Source organism: Trachinotus anak, unplaced genomic scaffold, assembly GCF_046630095.1.
Source record: "Trachinotus anak isolate AG129_WGS33_773 ecotype Australia unplaced genomic scaffold, CSIRO_AGI_Tana_v1 ptg000009l, whole genome shotgun sequence".
Lineage (NCBI taxonomy): Eukaryota > Metazoa > Chordata > Actinopteri > Carangiformes > Carangidae > Trachinotus > Trachinotus anak.
Window position 1 is genome coordinate 19,413,003 of NW_027273860.1, and position 18,821 is coordinate 19,431,823.

At 39.8% G+C, this 18,821-nt stretch overlaps 2 protein-coding genes across 3 annotated transcripts in view; both read right to left on the reverse strand.

Moving 5' to 3' along the window:
• Positions 1-2,833: 2,833 nt before the first annotated feature.
• rab18a (RAB18A, member RAS oncogene family) lies at positions 2,834-13,934 on the reverse strand. The gene is made up of 7 exons (XM_071485691.1): positions 13,726-13,934; positions 11,562-11,617; positions 7,484-7,545; positions 7,123-7,195; positions 6,097-6,215; positions 5,544-5,610; positions 2,834-4,823 (listed from the first exon to the last, which is right to left on the reverse strand). The coding sequence occupies exons 1-7, from the start codon at positions 13,791-13,793 to the stop codon at positions 4,654-4,656; spliced, it is 615 nt and encodes a 204-aa protein (XP_071341792.1). The 5' UTR covers positions 13,794-13,934; the 3' UTR covers positions 2,834-4,653.
• Positions 13,935-15,151: 1,217 nt separating this feature from the next.
• The window catches only part of itgb1a (integrin, beta 1a), a 30,902-nt gene continuing 27,232 nt past the window's right edge, over positions 15,152-18,821 (reverse strand). The window contains exons 16-17 of one of the 2 annotated variants that reach the window (XM_071485692.1): positions 16,963-17,040; positions 15,152-16,453 (exon numbers count right to left, since the gene is read on the reverse strand). In XM_071485692.1, coding sequence (XP_071341793.1) covers positions 16,963-17,040 — 78 coding nt within the window. In that variant the 3' untranslated portion in view covers positions 15,152-16,453. The remainder of the gene's footprint in view (positions 16,454-16,962; positions 17,041-18,821) is intronic. The other variant, XM_071485693.1, reaches the window with a different exon arrangement.

Genomic DNA, 18,821 nt, shown 5'->3' on the forward strand with positions numbered 1-18,821 from the left:
TATTATTATTATCATTAAAGAATACTTGTATCAGGCCCACACAAGACAATTATAGGTTTGTCATAGTGACTCAAGAGAAGGGAGGTTGATTGACTTGACTGTAGCCCAAAGGACACCAAGGCCTGCAGCAGGTCACCCAGCTCAAAACAGATCAGAGTCCTGAAATGGGACGCTCCCGTTTGCTTGATGAAATGTCAAAGGGTCTAAATGTAAACGGGTGCAACAATGTAAACACAAGGGCCCACATAATCAAAGTGTTTCCACCTGCAGTGACAGAGCCATCAGTTCTGGGCATGCCGGTCATTACCTCACAGTCTTCTGGTGCTCAGAGGGTAACCTAAGAGAGGCCAGAGCTTGGCTTTGGCTGATTCAGAGGAAGGAAAGAGCAGGAGCAAAAGGGGCATTTTCCTCTACCTCACCTCAGAACGTAAACAGTGAAACAGTCTGCAGACCTACAGGTGCCTCCAAGTCTTTCTGCCCCGAACAAGGAAGGTTGTCCGGAGGGAAAATGGTTTGTTCTTGTTTACAAAAACATTCAACCCCAAAACTGGGCCCTGAACGCTTGTGCAACAATTCTGTTAAAGTTAAGAAGGCCTGCTGCATCTTGCAGCCCTATAACATTTGCAGAGCGGACCTTATGGCAAACATATTAGTTCCTCACTACAATATACAATTCAGGTGGTTGCTGCAAGGGATGATCTTTCCAATCACTCTCTCTCTCTTTTTCTCGCTCTTATAAGTCAGCATGGCAAAACAATTACCTGATAGCAAACCGGCAATGAGCATGACAAAGTGAGTGACGTCTGGGAACCCAACACCTTATGAAACGATGCCCGACGTCTCATAACATTTTTACACATGACAGCATGACTGCTCTCCTGAGGGGCTCGTCTGAGCGCTAATCCATACGGCCCGCCACTAAGGCAGGCAGAGGAGGAGCAGGGAGACAAAACTGTGTTAATGAGAGCCAGATCTGCTCCGTTAGCCTAGTGCCTGGCTGCATGCTCAGATACAGACAGCAGGACAGAAAGCAGTCCATCAATCTGTCCCTGCAGAGCTGCTCTCAAGCAACAAGGTGGGGCAGGACAAGATGGTCCTGGGAGTTTGGCATGTCAGAGTCTGGATGTGCCAAAAAGTGTTAGTTCTTCCTTCCATCTCCGCAACAGCCTTACTTCCTTTAAATATTTTTGTAGTCGCTGTGCAGCCATAGGAAGTCTACAGCCCAGAAACATAGTACTCTGTGTATATCATTGACTACTATTGATCCATTGTGAGTGGTTCCTTATACTGTATGTTATGGGTTATGACCAAACAATGATGTTTTTCCATGTTTATTATGTTCAGTTTTAGGGATGGCGAGCAGTTGGTCCACCACTTTGGTCCAAATTGAAAAAACTCAGCAACTATCAGATGAATGGCTATGTTTGGTGTGTGTTTGGTGAGGCCTACTGACTCTGGTGATCTCACGACTTTTCTTGTACCACCAGCGGGTTTGAGGTAAATCTCTCAGGACAACATATTGCAGGGAGACACACCATGAAGGGTCAAGAACTTTTCATTATTTACTGAAGTGATGAGTGGATTAACTGATGAACAGAAATTAATCTGCAACTAGTTTTGAAAACCGATGAATTATTGAACTCAATTACCAAGCTAAAACTGCCCATTTGCATTTAAATGTAATTTTCTCTTTCATATTTATCTGACTGTAAAAGTATTTTTGGCTTTGGGACTGTTGGTTGGACAAATCGAGCAATGTGAGGACATCACCTTGGGTTGTGGGAACTTGTTATGGGCATTTTTCACAATTTTAATTAAATTCAATTTTTACTCGTATAGCGTCAAATCATAACATACATGATCTCAAGGCACTTTGCAGGGTATGAGAGAAAAGAGAGAGACTGGGAGCAGCGGTACAGACTGTTGATTGTTGATGTAATGGTGTTATCAATAACAGCAGCAATTATAGCAGCTCCTATTGAAAATAATTAATAATAATAAATAATAATAATGATCTTGCATCTCTGGAGTCTTTTACATTTTACAGACTGGAAAATATCACTGATAATGAGAATGAGTTAGTTGCAGCCATAATTAAGAGTCAGTGCTGCATTAAATGACATTCCTGACATGTCTAGTGCAGCAAAAAAGCTTTGTTCAGTTTTCAAATGGCAGTGAGGTCACTGCACACCACCCAATGATGTGACAATACAAGGAATGTCAATCGACCAACTCTGTAATGTAAATTATTCCCCAAAAATATAGGATCTGTCAGCTCAGCCCCTTGAGTAGCTGATGTTTTTCCAGTGTAGGCACAAGGAAACAGCAGTGCTGCAGCTCAGCACATGGTTGGACCACATGAAGGCATTATTACGCTGTGTGCCTCCGTTGTTGTTTGACCGAGACATATTTCCAGACGGCTGCCTGGACTCGCTCTGGCTGCCAGCCCCGAACCCTTTCATAATCGCCCAGGAATTATGCACATCCTAGTTAAAGCACTGGTGGAGTGAGTTATGGCTGTGGTGGTGTTTCCTGAGAAGTCTGCCAAAAAGATGATTTAGATAGATCACACGTCTGGGGTCTGGGGGTTCCTCGGACACTGTTTAAACACAAGTCTTTATTCTGAGGACAGAGGAATGTGAAGGGTGCTGAGTGAAAAACCCATCACCTAACAGTGACATTTCCAACATGGCAACGATGGCAGCAGAGTTATTGGTTATCTGTTATGAAGACTTGAAGTGATTACCAGAAAAGACTCATGGCTTATTAATCAACGTCGCTCTTCAAGTAACAGTTGTCAGCGGCTCCACACCAAAGCCTGGAGTCCAACATATTCACTTAAAAAAGAATTTTATTTAGTTTAATACATAGGGCGGTTTGTTGTGAAATATGTATACATTCAGCTTTACAATTCATACAGGAATTATCCCACCAAATTCCTAAAACACAATGTACAACTTATACATGTTTTAACACAAAAAAGACAGCTATACCAGCTTAATGAGTAAAAGCCTACTTTTTGTCTTATTATACGGTACCATTAAATTCAAACGGTAAACCTGTATGTTTAATATTTTAATTTCAGCTAAATATAAGTTAACATGTTTATAGTAAACAGCCTCTGAAGGTCATTCACTGGACAAACAAACACAAAAGAATGGCACGCAGAATTTCTCATGCAATTAAAAAGAAATTAAAAAATTAAAAAAAAAAAATCCCATCTGTGATAAGACATGCTTGTTACCCATGTCGTTTGCTCCATCCCTGCTATAACATCAAACTCTCACAACTACATTTCCCAGAATTTCTCAGACCATATACCAGCACTTGAATACTACAAACACTGTCGGGGTCAGGGATACAGTACATTTATAACTGCCTCTCAGATACAAACACAGAGATAGGAGTGCTGTGAAAGCCATTAGCAGCGTGGAGCATACAGCTCTTTGATTTTCCAAATTCAGTGGAAACGCCCTCATGACTCACTGCCCTGTTTAATATTGAACACTTTTCCTTTGTCTCTGCACAGTCAAAGGAATCTATATGACTGTAACAGTGCTAGTGATATTACTGATATTATCTGTCTGAGTGGGGGAGTACAAGTAGGTCGCACCCCATTAAAGCAACTCGTTACAAAAAAGGCGTGCAATTTTAAGAGGTTCCCTCTTCTTCTGCAACCAGTGGAAAGCTTGCTGGTGCCAATCTCTTTGATTTATGCACTCTTCAAAACACACCAAAGGTTTGAAGTCCAAGTCAATAAAAGTAGTAAAACGTCATTGCAACCACTTGGTAACTCTATTATATTCTGATGAAATGAGGCAGTTGTGTGGACAACAGAGACACATGATCCAGCTCATGGCTGAGAGTGGTGAGATGGAACACGAGATGGGCCGGCTTGATAAGCTTCTCTATAAGCAGCATAATGTTCATAGACTCTGGGCTGAGGGAGGGGGTGGGGGTGAGATCAGGATCAAGCACAGGACAGAGCAGAGGAAAGACAAAGACTGGAGAAACATCGGCCCTGCACTGATACAGATGTGCTTGCTAAGGCGAGATGCTCAGAGAACCAAAAGCATGCTGGAGACGAGAGAAGAACCTTGGTCAAAAAAAACGTTTTTTCTATTCTCATGATCACGCTTCAGAGATTCAGCCATTTGTCTGACAAACTTTGGTTTACACTTTTTGAACTTAACCGTCTTGTTAAAATTAAACCCAAAAGCACAATGAGGAACTGAAAAACAGGTATCACTTTGACCAAGGTCCTCACACTGCACAAAACTGTAACTCAAAACAAAACAGAGGAGTCAACTCACTCAAATCCCATTAAGAGGAAGGCTGAGCTGCATTTGCATTTTAGCGCAGCGTTATTAGAAAGTGTGCAAAAAGTAGTGTCTGTGTGAACACAGGTAGAGTGTGTGGGACGGTCGACCCTTAAAGCTCAGCGGAGGGGACACAGTCAGACCTCCACTGCCTTCATGTCTGAGTCAGGAGCTCAGCTCAGGACAGCACACAGTGGGAAGGGGGCTGTTCTTTCATGTGTGTGTGTTTATGTTAGTGTTTGAATGTGTGACACTGTGTGTGGTATTCACACGTGTATGTTTGAACATGTGTGTGTGTGTGTGAATGTGTTTGTGTGCTTTGTGTGCGTGTTATCTAGACCAGGGAGCAGTAGCCGCCGCAGCTTCCTCCTCCCGCGTCCTCGTCGGTGAGCTGGACTCCTCGGCCGTGGTTCTCACTCTGCCATAAACCAGGAGTCTGGATGATCTTCTCCACCAGCTCCTCGAATGCACACTGAACACCGTCCCTGGTCTTAGCACTCGCCTCTAGGAGCGCAGAGTGTCGGGGAGAAGTGAAGGAGTGGAGAGGCAGGAGCAGACAGAGGGAACGGTAAAAAGAAGTGAGAGAAAGAGAAATAACAAGAGCGACAGAAATGAAAATGGGAGCGTGGAGACAGAGGATGGAAATGAAAGAGAAAAGAAAATGAGACACAGATACAACAAGTGTATATGTCTGCATGTTGATGTCATCATCTGGTGGTGGTGGAAAATGTCTCAACAATAACTGTCATCTCCAGACAGTAATAGTGGACCTTAGGATATTATTAGGGGATATAGTTAACACCCGCTCCTCAGTATGATGATATCCAGAAGCATAATAGTAATGACCACATGATAAAGAAATTCATCTTATTTAGAAAGCTCAATCAGAAATAGTACATTAGGAAATGTCTTGGAACGGTTAGAGTGAAATCTTTCCATTTCAAGAAACATTTTTAAAATGACTTTTTCAGTATTTCATTTAGTTAATACTTTTTTTTAATAACTCTTTTACTTAGTCCTTTCTGACAAATGTGAAAAATAAAAGCACAGGGGAAAAACAAGAGCACATGAAGATGATATATGAAGCCTGTTTTATAAATAGAACTATGCAAGCATTCCTCAGCAAGTATGATAGTTATTTCAAAAGCTGTTTCCCCTTTGTAACAGTCTGCTGTAACTCATGCACAGCAGATCTTCGCAGAGCAGGGAATCCTCCTGACTTACCTATAAAAAGCATGGAATGTTTTCTTGCAAACTTCAGCCCTTCAGCCCTGTCTAGCTCGTGGTTTTCCTAAAACAAAAGAGAGGTAATGACTTATTTGAGGTCTGCTAGGCGGAGCTGTCAGCTACTGTGGTCTTCATGGGGCAGAGAGGAAAAGTGATTTTCATAGACAAAGAACAGGACACAATAAATTCATAATGCTTTACTTAGTGGGCATTTTTATCCCCGCTGACTCAATCTGGTATCCTGGTAAAGAACCAGCTGCCAGAAATATGAAAGTAGTGCTGCCATGGTCATTTAGCTCTGTCATTTGTCAAGTGGGTGTAAGCTGACTTTTTTGTTTTTTAAGATACTTATTTCTGGCTGTTCTGTGGAATATATGTTTCTTAAACGTTTAGTGTATATTTCCATTTTTTGTATCTCAAGTTACAGAAAAACTATTCAAACTTCTGTAAGTACTGAGGATGAGTATTAATGAGCTTATCTAATCAACAAACTTGTTCAGCCAGAATGGGAAGACAAACACCTCATACACATACACAAACATAAACTCACCTTATCAATTTTGTTTCCAACAAGCATTTTCACAAGGTCGTTCCTCGTGCAGTACGTCTCCAGCTCATTGAGCCAGTTATCGAGCTTGGTAAAGGTTTCTCGCCGTGTGACATCATACACTGTGGAAAACCAGATGACCATGCTCACAATGACGTCAATTACTGCATATAAACATATTATACATAACCTAAACAAACTGACCGTACTGTAGGACTGAGGTAAGACTGGGGAATGGACACATAAAGCAATATAACAATATAGCAGAATGGAGATTATTATATGAGCACTGTTTATCTAATCAGAGGATGTAGGCCATAACAATGTTTAAAACATTTTATTCAAGAGTGATTAAATCTAACAGGCCTTATATATGAAAATATATTTTATATATAATAAAAATATTTTAATTCAAAAGCAAAGACCTAATTAAATTTTACTAATGAGCTATTTCAACCTTTGAAAAACAAACTTGATTAAATTTAAAAAAAGACATTTAAATAACTAAAAATTATAAATTTAAATTAAATTAAAATAATGTATTATTAACTAAAAACACATGGTTGATAAAACCAAAGGGATCAAAGTTTTCTGATGGTATCACATGGGGAGCTCTGGTAATCCCAGTGCTACAGCAAGGCGCCTTCTGTTTCTGTACGCAGTGGCGCAAAGGTCTGAGACTACCTTCGCCAAAGTGGTCTCAGACTTCTGGACCCCACTGTATCATTAGAATGGTCAGAAACCATTGGCTTCAGAGGAAGTCTGTTTTAGAGGTTTAACCAAGTTCCTGTGTGTGTGTGTGTGTGTGTGAGTGTGTGTGTGTGTGTGTGTATGTGTACATGTTGTATATGCATATCCATATGAGGAGGGTATAAACCAGCTTTCAGAGAGTCAGGCAAGTGGGTGTGCGTGTGTGTGGGTCACAGGATGAAAAGTCATCACTCTTTTTACAACCAGAGGCCTGACTCTGAAGCGAAGAGGGCAAACACACACACACAAAGTCATGATGGCGTCAGCAGCTTGGCTTACCCAAGATGACTCCCTGGGCACCACGGTAGTAACTAGGCGTCAGGGTTCGGAAGCGCTCTTGTCCTGCAGTGTCCTGCAAAACACAACCAGCTCAGCATTGCTGCTGGACACACTCACTAGAAAAACTGGTGGCTCACACAGAAGGAAAACCAGGGCAGATAAACAACAAGTCTGACTCCTCTAACTCCCTCAAGGAGCATGTGGCAGAAATGGTGTAACAAAAGCGCCATCTTCTGGGGACTTGAGGGAACAGCCAGATTGTAGTCATGGAGGAGTTCGACAATTAATCTCTCTGCTCTGACTAACACACAAAAGCCACATGTTTGTTGCTATTGTGATCACCACAGAGTTAGACACTCACCCATATGGCCAACTTCGCCTTGTTACCATCCACAGATATGGTCTTCACTTTAAAGTCAACACCTAGACAACGAAGAGACAGGAGATCAGTCATACCTTCATAGTTACCTCATCCTGCTTCGGTACCAATATGATGACTCTTACAGGTTTGGCCAATCACTGCCAAGAATATTATCATGTCGACAGACTATGATTGTCACTGATGAATTGTCAAAACATACATACCACACAATGTCTCTGAACTTCAGTTAACCCCGGCTATTCACACTGTCTGTCCCATGTCCTGCATTTAAATTATGGTGTGACTGTGTATTCAGATTAACCATGAAAGGATGGTGTGGTTTAATGTCCCCAACTGAAACCAATACAGGTCTGTATGAAAAAAAATACACATATAAACCCATCACCTGTGAAATGGCTCAGACAGCAATGAATCAACCCTAAAATCCCTGCCAGGTCCCAAAGGAGCAGACATTTACACGAAAATAACAATGTTGTCCCCCTTCCCCTCAACAAGTAAATCTCCTATATTGCCTTTGTGCAGTGTCTCGGTGAGCAGAGTGTGCAGTGTCTGGATGACATATTGGCCCAAGTATTAGCATCCACTGACAGATTTACCAGGGAAATGTACACTTGTGATGGGCCTGTTTTTACATCTGGGACCGGGGAGCTGAGTTCAGTTCAGAGCGAAACAGAAGTGGAGAAAAAGGGACATGAAGACAGGCTAGGGATATATGAAACACAGTATTGTGTACCTCACACACACTCGCACACAAACATACAGTTTGTTCACACAGTCAATCACAACAACTAGCTCTTTCTCAAGTCCAGCAGGGTTGCTCAGATACTATTGCCAGATACACATGGAGGAGTTTACACTTAACATTTCCATGAAGCGGGACCAGTATCTCCTGCTTTCATTTACTATAAATTCAGACTGGCCTCTCCCAGAGAACATACAGTACAGCAGCTGTTTGTCATATCACAACGCAACAAGATGCCACTACCACTGGAAGTCAAGGCCGGGCTGATCTCTGCAGGCCACCTTGTTCACAGTGGACCTGAAAACAGCCCTTTGTGGGATCACATAAATACATACTGACAGGACATAAATACTGACAGAATCACAACACATCCTCCTATATTTAAAATAAGACTAAAGACAACCTACCCACCCTTCACCTGGAGTATATAAAGGCTGAGGAGCTGCACTTCACTCTCTCAGCCATGCTGTTTGTTGCCTGCCCACCTGTTTTTGTGTATGTGAAAAGCTACACAGCTTTGAGACTTTTTGTTTGTTAAATTTCAATTATGAGTTAATGTTTGTATGATTTGATTTGTTGTTGTTAACCCCTGTCGGGGAGCTCTGCTCTTTTGAGTTTGTAGGGAGTAAAGTATTATAACCTTTTCTTTTGTGTTAGTTTCAGGGTTGTTATGTTTGTTATTTTGGCCTTGGCTCTCCCTGATTTTACACTCAGCTTCATGTTTGGCAGTAAATCTTTGAGATCCTGAACCGAATGAGGAGGCTGGAGGAGCCAGGTCCTCATCTAGTCTTACGTTAACTCCCTTTTCCCCTCGACCAACTTGGGTTCGTAACAGATGACTTGGTGAGTCAGTAGGAACCTGTTTTGTCCATCTTGCATCTTTAGTAATGAGTGTAACATGAAGTAACTAAGAGCTAAATTTGCCAGTGCAAGTGTCCTGACAGCTGCTCATCTGAGGCTGATTATCTTCAGCCTCATTGAGACCAAAAGACGTCACAGTTACAGTTTTTAATTCCTGCCCAACTAAAACCTTTTGGCCAATATTATCAGTGCTAATGTGACAGTGTACTGAGAAAGCTCTACTCACAGGGAGAAACACAACCTCAGATGAACTGCTTCAGGTGGTGAGGGAAAATACTTGAATTGAGATCGAGTGTTACTGGATTAAAAGTGATTTTTGTCTGAATCTGAGGGGACTTGAGTCATTGAGAGAAACTTAAGTCCAATGAAGACATCTGTTTTGCAAAGAATCGCAGATGGCCAAGTACAACAGTAGCGATTGATGCGTTGACCTTGAAGAAAAAAGCGTTTTTACTGTTTCAACCTTGTGGAGTCTGTGCTTTTGGTTGTTTTAACAAAGACAGCATTGTGAGCTACAGGCTTTAAAAAAAAAAAAAAAAAAAATCACGTTAGTTAGGGGAGAAAAATCATTCAATCTAATCTGACGAAAGTAAGCCCATTAAGGTAGTTACAGCCTCAAGACCACATGAAAATATAGCAGATGTGTCCTTGGTGCATCAAGTGATTTATACCATTAAAAGAATCTGATGTCATTTGCAGATCCACCAGAAATTTGAAAAGCCTCTTGTAAAAAATAATGTACCAGCATGTTCACCACCATGTTTGACCAGATAAGATGGATTGTCAGGGTTTTTTCACACTCCTCATTAAGTTTAAAATACATCAAACAGTGTTGTGGCTGTGATGGTGTGTGGTATTGTGGTGACTTTTACTCTCAGCTTGCCAAGTGCTCATACCTTCTGTTAGCAGACATCCTAACAGGCATCATGTCTGTTCTGTGACCTCAACTTGACTATGATTCCTCTACAAAAACAAACTGTTTTAAATTATTTGCAATAAATACTGGTTGTGCAACAGACACAGGCAGAGAGTGTGGTTTTTGAGCCAATTCTGGTCCTGGAGCAGATAACAAGGGTTGTGGATTTGTTGTTCATTGCAATGTACAGTATCTGCCAGCAGCCTCAACGGGGCCTCCGGGCCAGGAGGGGGAATGAACAACAGTGTATGATTGCTTGACTGAATTTTGCAGCCATTGTAGTCTACAGGAGTCGTTAACACTTCTTATAAAAACTCCAGACAATGCAGAGGACAGCACAAATATCCTGACAGACATAATGAACTTTCTCTGCCATTAAACCCAGTTAGTTCCAGCGGAATCCTGGTGGTCTGCAAACTGTTTTGTGAGGCTAACACATGGACTAATGATTGGTGTATCTCACTATCAGTCACTAAATGAATAGCTACTATCTGTCTGAATGACATGAAGCGACACCACACTGCCTTTGTGTGGTTATAGCAACACAAGCAACTTGTGCACAACCCAAGTTTGGCAGTGTCTCATTCTCCTTACTGAGTGAAGAAGCTGTGCAGACGCCACTAAACAGCTTCCTGTGTTACCTGTTGGCTATGATGCTTTTACAAACAACTATTCACATTCTAGTTGACCTCTGAGACAGGCTGACATGAGTAAAACTTTCTTTGAGCAAATGCTGTTACTCTCAACCTTTTCACTTTGTTCTCATAAACTTCTTTCTTGGCTAAACTAAATTCTAAGTGTTTATATAATACAACATAAATCAAATATCTCTTCATTGTTAAACAGTATTTTGTTACTTTTTCCCGACAAAATAAATATGACACATTCACATTAAAGGCTTCTGAGAGGCAGAATGAGTTGAAGAGGAGTTAAAGTGTTTTACTAACATTAGCTTTTATTGTGCAGTCTGACCGCTGGCTTCATCAACTTCAGGGACAAATTACTGTAATAGTAACACAGCTCCAGGGAAATTCTGACCTGTTATTGTGCACAAACTTTACAATGTACTTTACAATGTTAAAATATATTCTTGTCATTAATGTACACTCACCTCAACCTGGACAGTTTATAAGGCCCTTCTATACAATCTGATGCAATGCAGCACAATAGCACAGCCTCTTATTCTGCTTTTATGAAGCTTATAAAGGCCAGCTCTTGTGAAAACTTTGAGATGTTCAACTAGATGTTTATTACTGAAGTCGTACTTAGTGGTATTGTAGGACTGGACTGCATTAAATTGAAATGTGTTTCTGATATTCTGCGTTCTTGTGTTTTTAAATGGAAAACAACTATAAACAACTCTTAAAATAATTCGATCCAGTACAGCCTCACCTTTATGCCTGAGTGTGTGTTTACTACCACTAAAGACTGTGGCTCACTTTGACTCGACTGGTGACTGTCTTGCAGTTGCCACCACCTTGTAATCCACAACGTTTTATTTTACCTTTTCATTAGCTAAGCTCAGATGTGTTACTCACCTATTGTTGCTGCCTGCTCTGGGTCAAACGTGTCATCTGTGAATCTTAAGAGGAGGCTGTTGACAGGAAGAAGGAAAAGAGGAGATTGGGACCCATTATTAATCACTAACAAACAGCAGGATGGATTTTTTCAGTTATTCTAGTCAACACAGGGTGAGCAAGCTTTTGGTCTAGGATCAGGTTTCCATTTGTCTGACTCATAACTTGTCCTGCGGCACCAGACCTATCTTAATTCTGTATCTCTTCCTCTTTCTATTGATCACGTTGTCTTTCACTTGCATTACACATACAAGCTCCAGATGATATCACCGTTAGATTGTAGTCAGCAGGACAGGGTTCATTTGTTAACTATGACTAATCAAGTGCAAAGGCCTTAATCACAGCGCTGATGATGGGGATAACCTCACTCTTTCCCTTGACCCAAGCATAATTCTCTTATTTTCCCTCATGGGCTATCAGGAGGGATGCTGGAGCGAGGAGTGTTTATTGTTTGAGGTCCATACAGCCGATGAGCTGTGCTTGGAGACGGGCAAGATAGAAATGTATTCTGTATATGTCATTTGTTCAGGTAAAATGAAACTTATGTATTCTTTGCCAGGCAGACATCCCCTTGATGATTTGAGGGCAACTGGCTCAAGAACATTCAAACAATGACATTTGAAACTTATCATAGTCTGACATAGTTTATTGTATTAAGCAAAAGCCTATTTAATAATAATACAAAATTGCTTTCTGGAAACAATGCCCCTGGCCCGAATGATGCACTAGCAGGCAGCGTAAGATACAGCTGTACACAAACTTGTGTGTTTTCTGGAAATATAAGCAAACCTGGGTCTATGTTATAGTGTTGACATAAACTCAGTCCCTCCTCCGTGCATACTCACTACAGAGCTGCCATCAGAACAAACAAACTACCAGCAACACGAGATAAAATGTTAAAGGTAAAAAATTCCATTGACTAAAACAAGCACATGCCCTAGATTAAAATGGCATGATCAATAAATTAAGTAGAATATTGCCAAGAAAGTGAATAAAGGAAGAAATAACTGACAAAAGAGTTATAATAATTGCTACAGACATTGTGGAAACATTACTGCTGACAGTATGTGATCCAAACAGCATGAATTAATTCAAACATATGAGATTATTTACAACCTCCTGGGCTAACAAAGGGTTGATCCAAAATTAGAGTGTATTCCCATGTCCCCTTTGCAATTGATCCCTTGTTGATCATACTGAAGATCCTCGTCTTGGAGTTTACCATACAAGCCCATATCCTTCTGTGGTTCATGTTGCAGCTTTTTATTTTGACAACCTAAGGCTTGGTCATCAGTGTGCACTGAATTTTTTTTTTTTCCCCACTTATCAAAAGGCTTACATCAAAGCTTTGAGCAGTGCTCTGGCTCTGGAAGGCACGCTGTACTCAATAACATAGTCTGCAATGTGATGGTTGATGGCTCAGGCTGGCTATCAGGATTCTTTCATGCAGTCTGGACCACACTCATGGAGAACATAAAAACCTAACCGAGCTCTCTGCTGGCAAAGTCCACGGTAGTATAAACTGACTAAAGTTGGTAAAAACATTATACTCTGCTTTCAATATTAGGCTGATTTGTGGTTGCTAACAAGGACGTCTGATTACTGTACAATGGCAAAAATCAAATGCGTGGTAAAAACCTTTAAGATTCCTTCTACAGAAACTCACTTAAGTTAAACTAATATCTGCAGTTCCTTATGATGTGTGAACCACTTGATCTTGGAGATGCAACCGCCACAAATGCATTAAATACGATTAGAAATATTCAATAGCCATCAAATTATCTACAACAAAAACCTCACTACTCATCATATCTTTGCTAGCTTAGATTACTGTCCACGCCTCAACCAACTGTGTCATACGTGATCAAAGATGATGTCAGAGACCTGAGGTTAGCTGGATAGCCAACACACTACAAGCCTTATTTTATGTTATACTAGCTAAGCAATGTGACCTGTTTTCTATTTTAACAAAGAGGAGAACCACAGCCGAGTCGTTTACCTTAATTTAAAACGCTGCATTATCTTTGAACCTCACATTAATTGGTTGGCTGCTAAGCTAACGACAGCTAGCTAACGTTAGCAGTGAGCCACGACATCAATTTCTTGGAGATAACTTTAAGCTTACCTAGACTTCCCAACACCACTCTCTCCTATTATCAATATTTTCAGCGTCGTTAGTGTGTCTTCTTCCATTTTCCCTTCACAGTGAGTTGTGTTATTCTCGCTAAACAGCTACAACAGCCTGTTTGACACGACGTGTCTAAACAACTTGCGCCCCTGTTTACAGCTCGCAGCACAGATAGTTTGCCAGCTTCTTGGTAGGAAGCCTCACTTCAACCGTTTCCGGTGTGACTTTTTTGGTACTTCCGGTTGGTTTATGTAGGATACGTGAAACTCGGATGAGCTTATCTCTTGTGATTACATCACAAAGCAGACACCATTGCAATATATAGAAGCCATGTAAGTTATACACATGACTAGTGCTATAGTCATGTTATATAACATCAGTAGCCTACACTATGTATTGATTGTCATAGGTTCTTTTAATTTATTCTAATACATTTAGGTCATTAGAAAATGTTTTAGTGCATAATCACTTTTAGTTATTGCTACAACAAAAGTATCATTATAATTACTTATGTCTTGTTTAGGTCATAAGATTTAAAAATTCTGTTTGATTTATACTCTATACCCTATAATCTATTTAAAACCTATTTTACCCTATACCCTATTTAAAAGGACCAGTGTTTGTGAGAACAGCCCCACTGTGGGTTAAAGAATGGACTGAACATTATGCTACCTTGTTTAACATTATAGCAGTTATTTGGTTAGCACCTCATTGTTGCCTAGCTTTTGAATGTTTATTTGTATCATGTTGCATTAGACTCCTATATTTAAGATCCTGAAGGCGATGGAAATACAGATAGTGGATGCATAAATGTTGAAGTGATATCAGCTTGATTTACTTCATTTTTATATTTGTTCGTGATGACATTTTAATTTGATATGTAATTGTATGTATTTTGATATCTTTCTACATCATCCATCTCTCCAGTCCATCTAACCATCCTCCAAAGCATCCACAAGTTCAAAAAATAAAATTGTTGGAAAGGCTTCTGGATCTTGTCTTTAAATGTGCATTTGTGATGACCTTGCACCTTACAACACTTGCACTCACATATCTCACTGATGCACACCACACACTACTGATTTTACTGATTTCCACACCTCATACTCCGAACATTTCATTTGACATCCTCATTTGGTTTAATAAAAAATATTCATGATTAATCTAATCCTGTCTTCCTTTTGTTGTGGCCACTTGAGCCAGGGTCATAACACACTCCACATCATATGTGCAATGAGCCAATGTCACCACCTTCACTGTTGTTTTTTCATGTCATTATTCACTTTTCTGGCCATTATTTTTGGAAAAAAACAAAAAACAAAACTGGAGATCTGTATGTGTGTCTGTATCTGTACACAAGAAATTACATTATATTTACATTTTTAGAACACAATCATATTTTAGCCATTCAGAAAGACACACACTCTTTTTGTAATTTATTTAATAAATAAGTCATAAACAGCAGGGAGAGAGAACATGGTACTGAAATAAAAGGCACTTTGAAAACAATACTGTAAAGGCTTGTGTTGTACTTCAGAGGCATTTGGGTGTGAAAGCATTTCAGAGGTGATTCATGTGATATCTGAACAAATACTCCGGATTCATTCTTACAGTCTAAAAAAACATGTAACTAACAAAACTGACCCACACAAATGAGTTCACCAGGTCACTGAACAAGCTGACAAGAAAACATGTTTTTGGCGTACTTGACAAGAACACAGGAAAGGACCTGAGAGTGAGTAATAGCGTTACTGCAGTTAGCAAATACAATAATATTTCATTAGTTAATTGCAACTTGTATCATAACTATACAAATCCTTTGATTGTTCAACATCGCCACAATTTCATTATTTCAAAAAGTGGTACAGAATCCCTTTGTGATAGTATATCAACAATACAAATAACAATAGTTGATATTAATATTCATCTTGTGTATTTTGTCCTTCAAGACACTAAACACTGCAGTACGAGTGCAATAAAAATTTAAATTCAAACATTAGATGTTTCTCAGCTGAAGTTTAAACCTAAATTTACAACTAATCACCACTACAGAATCTATTTTGATTCAACATAATTGTCCAATCTAAGTTGAATGCTAAATATATTTCAATATTTCCTGTTGCAGTTGTTTTCTCTATATACACACACATTGTCATAATGTGCTCCTATGGCTGACAATTTACATATTAGACTCAGGTCCTGTCTGGAACAAAGAAACACACAGGAAGTCAGTGCACAGAGACAAACAAGAAGAGGGACAAACAGAGACCGAGATAGACAGAGCTGAGGAATTCTTGTACATATATTGCGTATTCTTATTGTCCACACTGTGTTGTAAAAAAAAGCTAAATTGTCTGCCCATACCAGTCCTGTGGCAGGAAAAAAACACCATCACTTCATCAACTTCTGCAGATATGCAACTTAAAAGTATATACACATATTGTATACTGTACATCTAAAATACAAACAAATGCAGATAAATCATAAGTGTTAGTAAAAATACAGATGCAGTGGCTGAATGGTACAAATTCATAATGATAAAGCGACAAGAAGAAATGACATGAATTCCACCACAAGTTTGCCTCAGTATCCAAACAAACTAAATACTGCAGATGTCAAATACTTGATGGCAGAGTTCACTATGATCATCATGATGTCATCACTTTCCTTCATATTTGGGGTTGACCACAGTCGTGACAGCACTTTTGTAGATGGGATTTTCACCCTGGAAAGCAAACATGACAGGGATCAGTTACATTCATGTTATTATGACTCAGACAGACAGTATGGCTTTATTAGTTCATGACAAATTTTCTCTGAAACTCACCAATCACACAGGAAAACTGGGTTAACATTAGAAGAATCAACAATTTTATGTGTTGCAATAATTTGCTGTCATTCATTTAAATCACACTCAGCACACGGTCATGCCTCTGTGATAAAACAGCAAATATTAGGAGGTACTAATTAGGCCTGATGTTTATTAAAACACATTACTTACCTGACAAGGTATCTGTGTTTGTAGCCTTAAGAGATTTGTTTCTTCAAACACTGGACAGGTTTTGTGCACGCTCATGCAGTATGAAGGCAGTATTACTCTTTTTCTTGTTCAATTTCACTTTGTTATGTTAAAAAAGAGGTGAAATGAAGAAAATGTAGAAACTGAAAACAAGGAAGTGCAGACAGGATCAGTCCATGCAGGAAAATCCAGTGGAAAGGAAAAGAAATACAAACTTAAAGGGCAGCAGCTTTACGTCCATAGCTTGGGTTCTGGAACTGATTGATAGGACTCTTGTATATGGGGTTTTCTTGCTACAGGCAGAGAATGTGGACAGAATAGAGTTCAGAAGAGCAACAAGAGCACAGGAAAAGGGAATAAAAAAGGTATTATGAAAGGAAGTATAAAGCACAAATAAAGTGGGGATGGTGAAGGAAAGACAATGTGCGAAACAGAGCCAAAGAGATGAGGATAAAACACAGTAAAATATGCTGTGAACAGTGTAAGTCTTCCAATAAAAGATTTTAATATATCTATTTATATATCAGGTTCATCATTTCTGATATGCTCCACTTCCATAAACTTAAACAGGTGGCATGAGTTCAGGCTGAACAATTAATCAAAATATTATCAATATCACAATATGGCCAATTGAAATATCCAAATCGCAGGAGCTGCAATTGTTTGGATAAAAGTCAAATGTGTCACAACACATCATAAATGAAGTGTTGTGATGTTACAAAGACGCCTCAGCCTACAAATGATCAAGAATGTGGATCTTGTGCACTTTATAATTAATAAGCGGCTCAAATTAGAGCTCTTATTGACAGCTGTAAAGACAAACCTATGAGAGCTCACCCACCCCGGCCTTTCCATCACCAACAGTAGATTTGTGTCATTTTCCTATTATTTTTCTGACAATTTGAAATCTCAAATTCTGCCGAGAGGCTGTATAAAAGCTCTCTCTCAAATCTTTCTGCCTGACAAGATTCAACCGTCTCGCACTTCTCCACAGATATCATACAATGTTGTGTAAAAAATGTGAAACTGTAGGTGTACGTTACACAGTATTTTCTCAAAGTTATTCTGCAGTCAAATATTTTTCAATTGCTTCACTCATTTCCATGGTTACTGAAATCTAAGTGGTAGGGAAAAATGAACAAGAATAAATATAAAATCGAGGGCAAAGTAACCTGAATGGGGCCGTCCCTGTATATGACTGAGCTCTGTAACTTATGAACATGAAATGCGAATAACCATCACTTCAAACAGAGGCTCTGGTTTTGGGGTCCCATGAGTCCTTTGGCCCTTGGTCCCATCCATTCACAGAGACCCTATGTTACAGATAATATGAACTAAATCTTTTATTATATGTTCACTGTTCTGCATCTGTGAAATAAAATTAAGATAGAAGGAAACATTGCTGCATTTAATTTAATGAGAGCCAAATTTCCCTGATTGTGTGACACTGTGTAATTTATTGCAATTAAGTAAAAACAAGTTCTTTGTTGAGGCAAAATATGAGGTTGGCAGGGTTGCATCTATTAGAGAAGATAGGGAGGAGCTCATGCAGGGTCTTTGAAACACTTTGTGGTTTCTTTGCCTTGTTATCTTGTCAGGAAATCTAGGTCAGCCTGAGTTTCTCATTTCTCAAAATTAAAGGGATCAGCCATAGGCTGCCCTGCCTGTGGTAATAAGTAGGACTCTTGCAAGCAGAGTGGGTGCAGCGCTGATCAGGAACGTCTGCATCATTAAACCCACACACACTGTGGGTATGACAAAGTACCACCACTAGGTGGAGGCATATTACTGTTATGCTGAACTGAGCTTTCTGTCATATTGATGTTGGCTGATGATGCTACAGAGGGGAGGAAGCAGGGAGGGGAGGAGCTGTGGCCACTCCTCAGAAAAAATCCAGCTTTGCTCAGAGTGCATAACATTCCCAAAAAAGTCCAGTCTCTGACATTTTCCCTTTTATTTTGAGTGCCATTCAAGAGCAACATATTGATGCTGTTTCTGCAGCTGTGAGACTGTAGAGAATGCGAGCGAGACGCTTTGTAATGATACCAACAGGTCTGTAAATCTCATCTGCTGC